The following is a 7,096-nucleotide window of genomic DNA, read 5'->3' on the forward strand; positions in this document are numbered from 1 at the left end:
TCCGCCTGCCTCTGCCTCCCGAGTGCTGGGATTACAGGCGTGCGCCACCACCGCCCGGCAACCCACTGTTTTTTTATAAATATATGGAAACCCATTTAATTTTGACAGTTTTACTCCGATATACAAAATGAAAAATGCCATGTCTGTTTTTGAGTGTGTTTGGTGCGCTTTGATGTCTGGTGATGAAGCGATGAGGAAACTGTGGATATGCACCTTGTTTTCACACTATTCTGTTTGATGGCAATGTACGGGCAAAGCATGGGACTCATCTGTGTGTGGTGAACTTGCTGCTGTGTGCAGTGCACCGCTGAACTTCTTGGTTTTCTTATTTGAGTCAGAGCATCCTGCCTCTGTAGACTTAAGCAACTGCCCTTCAAAAGGATTTGGGAGATTTTGTACTGTACCCAGCCTGCACAGGCTTCTTTTCTTGTTGTTATTCCCTGAAAAGGGCAGTATGCCCTCAATTTGCACAGCATTTCCATTATATTAAGTTTATAAGCTAGCAAGATATGATTTAAAAACTCAGAGTTGAAGGCAAATAATGGACCATTTAATATGAAGACTTGGACTTGGTATTTACAGGAGTCCTAGGGCCAAATCCCCTCTGGATGCCAAGAGTTGACACTATTTCCTCGAAAATTGCTATGTCTGCTGTCAATCCTTATTCCAGAAGGAAGCTATAGTAGATACCTAACTGACATTATTTGGCCTTACAAAATGTACTTGTGGGCTTTTGTATCCATTTGAAAGCCTGTGTGGGTTAGTAGAGAACTGTGGATTACTTGAAGAGCCCTGTTTGTAAATTCCCAGGTGACTCCAAGGGAAGTGTTGTTCTGCCTCTGGGCTCTCCTACTGTGAGCCAGTGTCCCTTCTGAAGGCAAGGTTTTGCCTCATTTGTTTCTTTGTAGGTTTTTGGTTAGGATTCTGAAGTAGGCTAGCTAGGAATAGGGAAAAGAAAGGCAAACTATATGGTGACTGGAGCACCAACCACAGCTGAGTGTGTTGCAATTGCATAAACCAAGACTCTCCAGACTGGGACCAACACAATTGGCCAAGTCCTCCCGCCCCAACTGTTCTATCTCTTTTCAGTATGGTACCTTATTGCTAGTCTTCCAGAACTGGATGTTCCCATCATGCATCTGATGCAGTGGCACAACTCAAGCTCCATTTAAGGAGAGAAAAGTGTATTAAACCCTATTCCAGGAAAACTCCACCTCTTTCCTGGAATTCCTCACCTTATTTTATGAATAACCCTCCTTTCTATTAATGTTTATCTATAAGGCCAAATGGTCCAAAATGCCTGGTGCTGCTACATTCTCCTAAGAAGTCTTCACTTTCTCTTAGGGGCTTACTTTTGCTCTGTAAGGGGATTTCCTCCCTATATTAATTCCTTCCACCCCCCCTGTGAATTACTTCTATGATCAGGAAGTGGGAAGCACTAGACAGAGGCACCACTTTGGTCTCTGAGACCTTCCTAGTCATCACTGGCTACAGAAACTTTGCTCTTTAAAAATGTCCTTATGTACAGTGATAAAATGCTGTCTAGAACTCCAAACACAGAAAAACTGTTAAGTGCTGTATATAGAAAGTATATATGTTAGATTCTGTATAAACATAACTTCACACATGCACGATGGGCTGTGAGTTCAGTGGAAATCTATCTGTAATATGTATTAAACAGGAAAACCTTTAAGGGAAACACATGTGGAATAGGTTTATGTATTGATTTGTTGGATAACGTTTTTCAACCAGAGGCCTACAGCAACACTATGGTAGTCATGGAGACTTTGCAGAGCGTAGCATGATGAACGATGAGAGCCACTGTACTCATTTCTTTTCACTTTTTTATTCCCATGGTGACAGTCGCATTCTGGTCTCAATTCAAAGCTGATAGAGCTGTTTGTATTTATACACATATATGCACATCTCTGTGTGTATTTGAGCTGTGGATCTATCTACAATACTGATTCTGCTTTGGAGAAAATTGTGTGTGTGTGTGTGTGTGTGTGTGTGCGTGCGTGTGTGTATGTGTGTTTGTGAGAATAAAGCAGTTTCCCCCATTTTAAAACCCAAAGTCTTCCTAGGTGATGGTTATCTATGATATTTCTATGAAGTCATGTTTGTATTTCACATCTTTGATCTAGAACAGAGCCCTCTTTTATTTCTTACATTCCTTAGAACAGAACTTTCTGAGAATGCTACTTAAGGTTTGCTCCGCTAAGCGGTTGTGGAAGTGATAAGGAGGACGGTCCTGAGAAAAGAGAAATTAATCATATCTTCGGGGCTACAATTATTTTTGTTTCTGTTTTTGTTATAGTTATTTACGATTCACCCAACAGCCTCAGCTATTCTCGAAGATGCTGCATTCATCTCTCTGGCAGTTCTAGCTATTCGGCTACTCAGTCACATTTGTTGCTTCAAGCAGGTAGATGTTAGTGAGCTGCTCTCGTTCCTTCGTGGTCTGTACTTTCCTTTTGTAACAGAGTGACAGAGGCCCTGAGATTAGATGGGGCACTACAACCTCCAGACATCCAATTGAATACGCCCAGCTACCTAGGCACAGTCTCTTCAACCCACGTACGCTTCTCGAGAACCTCATCTGTCACTGAACTGCCTATTTTTCTATTTCACGTTCTTATTCCCGGAAGGTTATCTGCCAATGGAATTAAGCCCCTGTTCTGCCACAGGTGGGTGTTTGGGTTGACCTTTCAAATGGAACTGCTTTTGTCAGAACTTTCAGGACAGAGAAGAAAGCATAATGCCATGCTCTCAGTGAAAGACAGTGTCACCATGTGTCTCCAAGTGAACGAGGGCAAGGTGAAGCCTTTGAAAGGAATCCACCCAGCCAGCAACCTCTTCAGCACTGGGAAAAGACCAAACTGTCAGCCTCAAGTAGTTCCTGTGATATTAGCTCTCTTTATAGAAAATAAAAACCAGAGGGAATAAAAACGACGAAGACTCTGTGGGCTAATAAGGAGAAAGGACTCTTGAATGGTTTAGCAATTGTTTCACACTTTTAAAACCCAGGTGCCCACCCATAAATTGGGGGGAATTTTGTTATTTCAGTATTGTTACTGCAAACCAAGCTTTGTCTGTTGATCTAGCATCAGAATTAACTCAAATAATCAATTTCTATCCTGATAAACAGAAAATTGCATAAGCTAAGTGACATCCAAGGGTGTTGAACTAATTCATATCTTTTCTTGGGTAAACAATTGATTTTCTTTGTATTGGTTCACTTGTCTTGCATAGATGACCCCCAGCCCGTTCAGCTCTTTCATTTTATGATTCTGTGATTCTTTTTTTTTTCCCTCTAGGAACAATGAGCACTATATTTTCCTTACTGAAAATCATCTTTAAATTACAGCCTTAACTGTGGGATGTGACTGAGTTTTAATATCTCTCATTCAAATCTCTGTTCTAAATTACAGAATGTAAATGTTTTAAAGCATAAATTCTCTTATTGATTTCCTTCCTGTATTTTTCCTTCTGCTATTAGCCTTCCTCTCAATAGATGGTGCTCTTTTCTCAGAGACATGTTTCTTACCCAAAGATCAGAGAAACCAGTTTTACTTTAAACAATCATTAATTAAAGAAATCAGACAAGCAATTTGCAGTACCTCGGGAACAAGAGCTTAATGAGGGAAATGATACTTCAATGACTTGAGCACTCTGTTGAAGCCTGTGACATGTGTGTTGAAGAGGTGAAGCAAATGCTGTAACTAAACATGAAAATGCCATGCTCATGATGCCACATAAGAAGGACTCAAAGCAGGAGCCATTTTAAAATACTGGGATATCCATCTACTTTAGCAAAAGTGGATAGATGAGTATTCCACATTCACAGGCAGGATTCGAGCATGTAACTCAATGCCAACACACCCAACATCACTCTCAGTGCCGAGACCTTGCTCAGTCTTTGCCAAATCCATCTAGAACACCCCGAACAACAGAAAGCAGACCTCAAACTCTTTGGAAGTAAGATTGAGAGAGTTTCCTCTCCAGACCATCCTGAACAATTGCCAGTAGTTCATAATGTTGCTGCTTTTATTATCACTAATAGACTCCCAGGTTTGCAAGTCCTGAAAAAATGGTTGTGCCCTGTAGATGCCCTGAGCTACCCAACAATTCCAGATGCCACTCAGGACTCCCTGAGCAGATCTGCAGGGAGAAAGTGCAAAGTGGGCTAAAGATTACGACAGCATGCTTGCTATATCCAAGCCGCCCTGCCCTGGAGAGCTGCCAGGAAAACTCCCTCCACCTGGGCTGGGGCAGCCTCATGCTGGAAGAAGAGTAAGATAAGGACTCTCTGAACACCAGAGAATGGGTGGGGCTGTGGTCCAGCCTAAACCAGCAGGTCTAAGAAAGTTAGCAAGTTCCTTCATCTCTTTAACCTACTGAGACACCTCTGCCTTTCACTTAGGGAAAGCTAACTAGATTATTTTCCACAACTCACTGTTCTTATAACTCATGCAGAGGAATGATTGATTCTAAGACATGCTTCATAGACCCTCTTAGCTTAGAAGAAGATAGCGATCTAAGATGAAGCACCCCCCCCCCAGAAAATATCTTAAAAGCTTTGCCCAAAGGAACTTCTTGGTTTTGGAATTTTGAACGCTGCTTTATCAAGGGAGTGAGAAAAACCCAGAAAAGTAAAATTTCACACACAAACAGCAAGTGCTCTATTCAAGTCACCCCTTCTTGGCACTCTGTTTGCTTCTATTCTGTCACTCACAGACTTCGTCTCCTTCCCCCCTGGTGGAGCTCAGGCTCAGGGCGTTCCTTACCTGACAATCACATACATGACCAGGAAGTTTCCGAAGAGGCCCACTACGCACACGATAGAGTAGAGGGCCATGATGGTTATAGCTGTGACCATGGAAGGACTGCCAGGCGAAGAACACAGGCTGTCGCTCCCGCCAAGCCCGGTGCGGTTCAGACCACATGGATCGGACTGGTTGCCATCTACATGGGACAAGTTGAGCCAGGAGGCAGGTGCTGGGGAGCAACTCCCTGGAGCCAAGGGGTCAGAACAGTCACTGGTGTTCCCAGAGCCGATGCGGCTGTCCATGGTGCTGAAGGCCTGCTGCGGACTCGATGCGGGCAGTAACTGAGAGAACCAAGACTTTTTGGGTTTCACGATCCCCAGCCTTTTCCTCTCTCCGCTGCCTCAGCTCCGTCAGTTTCTTACAAAGAACAGCCCTGGCGGAACCAGAGAAGAGCGTCAGCCAGAAGGGAACGGCTGAGCGTCTGAGATTCTCCTCTACTTGCGCCCCACTCCCACCTCAGAAGTACAGGGAGCCCTGTCCTTAGCATCCCAAAGCCACTGTTCACTGTGTGGAAGGGAGGGAGCGCGCTGTGAGGGATCCAGAGGCTGGAGAGGAGGGAGGAGAGAGAAGGGGTGGATTTTGCGCAAAGCAACTCTGAGAGTCAGTCTCTCCTGTCTTCATGCGCTTCCGAGCAAAACCAGTGTAAAGTGGGATAGGAAGGGGCAGAAAAAGGGACGTCACAGAGAAGGGTAAGAAGAGAGGCAGTTAAGTTTCTTTGCAACGAGGATGCATAAGGTAGGGGATTCATATGCCTATTTTTCCAACATTTCCTTTTCCTTTTCTAATCAGCCAGAAAAGTCACTGATCTATTATAATCTCAACGACCCCTAGACCCAGCACTCTTCCCACTCAACTCCCCAATGCAATTATTTGGGGATGGAGACCAACTATTGCTGTTCTTCTTTACTTAGATCCCCATATCTGAAGCGAACATATAACTCCAGTGTCTCGCATTTTCAGCCCCACAAAGCTATTTAAAGCCACAATGGTCTCTCATTGATAAAGAGAAACTTGGTGAAGCAAGCCTGTTTCTTGTGCTCCTATACCCTCAATTTATCGTGGATCAGATGGCCCATTTGCAACTGAATTTGTTTCGATGAAGCAGAGACATAAGAACATGTTACAGAAGTGAGGGAGGAGGGGCAGTACTCAGTAAAATCCACTAATGAGCACACTGCTTCTCCTAGCTCCACTGTCATGGATCTGCTTAGAAAGACTTAGACTTTAACTTCACACTTCCTCCATAGTCACATTGCCCACGTCCAGAGAAAAGGCTACTGAACCAAGCAGAAATTTTTACCAGTTTATTCTTCCTATTGTAGAGATTTCAAAAACAGTCTTGTGGCTCCTTTGAGCAAACAAGACCCCAAAGGAATAAGGATTCACTTAAAGTTTTCGATCTTATGTCCAAGTTCACAGGTGCTTCTGAAGGAATAGAACACCTGATTAAATTGAACAGTAGTGTGTTTTCTTCTTTTCATCCCTGTGTACACATATGTTTGTGCATACCCATAGATGTTAATTATCAACATTGAAATTAAATGGGTTTGATTGGTTGTGGAAAGTTTAACTGTATTCTCGTAGACTGTGGAGAGCAAGCTCAGAAGGAACATGTTATTCCAATTTTACTTTTTGACCTTCATCTTGAAAGCAGATAACTCACAACTAAACTATTAATCATAGACTTTTGGACAATGTTCAGTGTTATTTTTACACTTTTCCATTAAACGGTATAATTTCAGCAGTAATGTAGATAAGGTTTCCCAGTGAATGCTCAAATACCTGAAAATACATTCTCCTAGGAATAAATGTGTAGATTCATGTGGTTGAGCTGAAATCTGTGTGGGACTCATTCACCAGTTTCCTGTGAATTCACGGAACCATCCTCACTCCCTTCATGGGAAAGACAGGTCAGCACATGGAGACTATTGCTGACTTTGCTGTCAGATGGTTTTGTAATATAGTCCTGCCTGTCATCTCCAGCGGTGTTGAGTCTGAATATGTTGCTTTAACTTATTGAGTCATAATTTTTTTCTCAGAGTAAGAACCTGAACTTTATTCAATCATATGTTCTCATCTGAGATCAATATTTTCCTTCTATTTTTGATTCTCGTGCTTCACAGAGAGTAATTATCATCCTTCGATTACTACCGATGCAACATTTTATGAACACTATTTCATGTCTTCATCTATCTGTCTGTCTGTCTGTCTGTCTGTTTTTCTATCTATCTGTCTATCTATCTATCTTCCTATTTTCTGTAAGTCTT

The 7,096-nt window shown here is 42.6% G+C and overlaps 1 protein-coding gene across 2 annotated transcripts in view; it reads right to left on the reverse strand.

The window, feature by feature from the left end:
• Positions 1-5,276, reverse strand: part of Oprm1 (opioid receptor mu 1) — a 62,742-nt gene extending 57,466 nt beyond the window's left edge. The window contains exon 1 of one of the 2 annotated variants that reach the window (XM_005363418.2): positions 4,788-5,188. In XM_005363418.2, the coding sequence (XP_005363475.1) occupies positions 4,788-5,071 (284 nt within the window). In that variant the 5' untranslated portion in view covers positions 5,072-5,188. Of the gene's footprint in view, positions 1-4,787 lie in introns of both variants that reach the window. The other variant, XM_026787466.1, reaches the window with a different exon arrangement.
• Between the last annotated feature and the right edge of the window lie 1,820 nt (positions 5,277-7,096).

This window comes from Microtus ochrogaster, linkage group LG9, assembly GCF_000317375.1.
Source record: "Microtus ochrogaster isolate Prairie Vole_2 linkage group LG9, MicOch1.0, whole genome shotgun sequence".
Lineage (NCBI taxonomy): Eukaryota > Metazoa > Chordata > Mammalia > Rodentia > Cricetidae > Microtus > Microtus ochrogaster.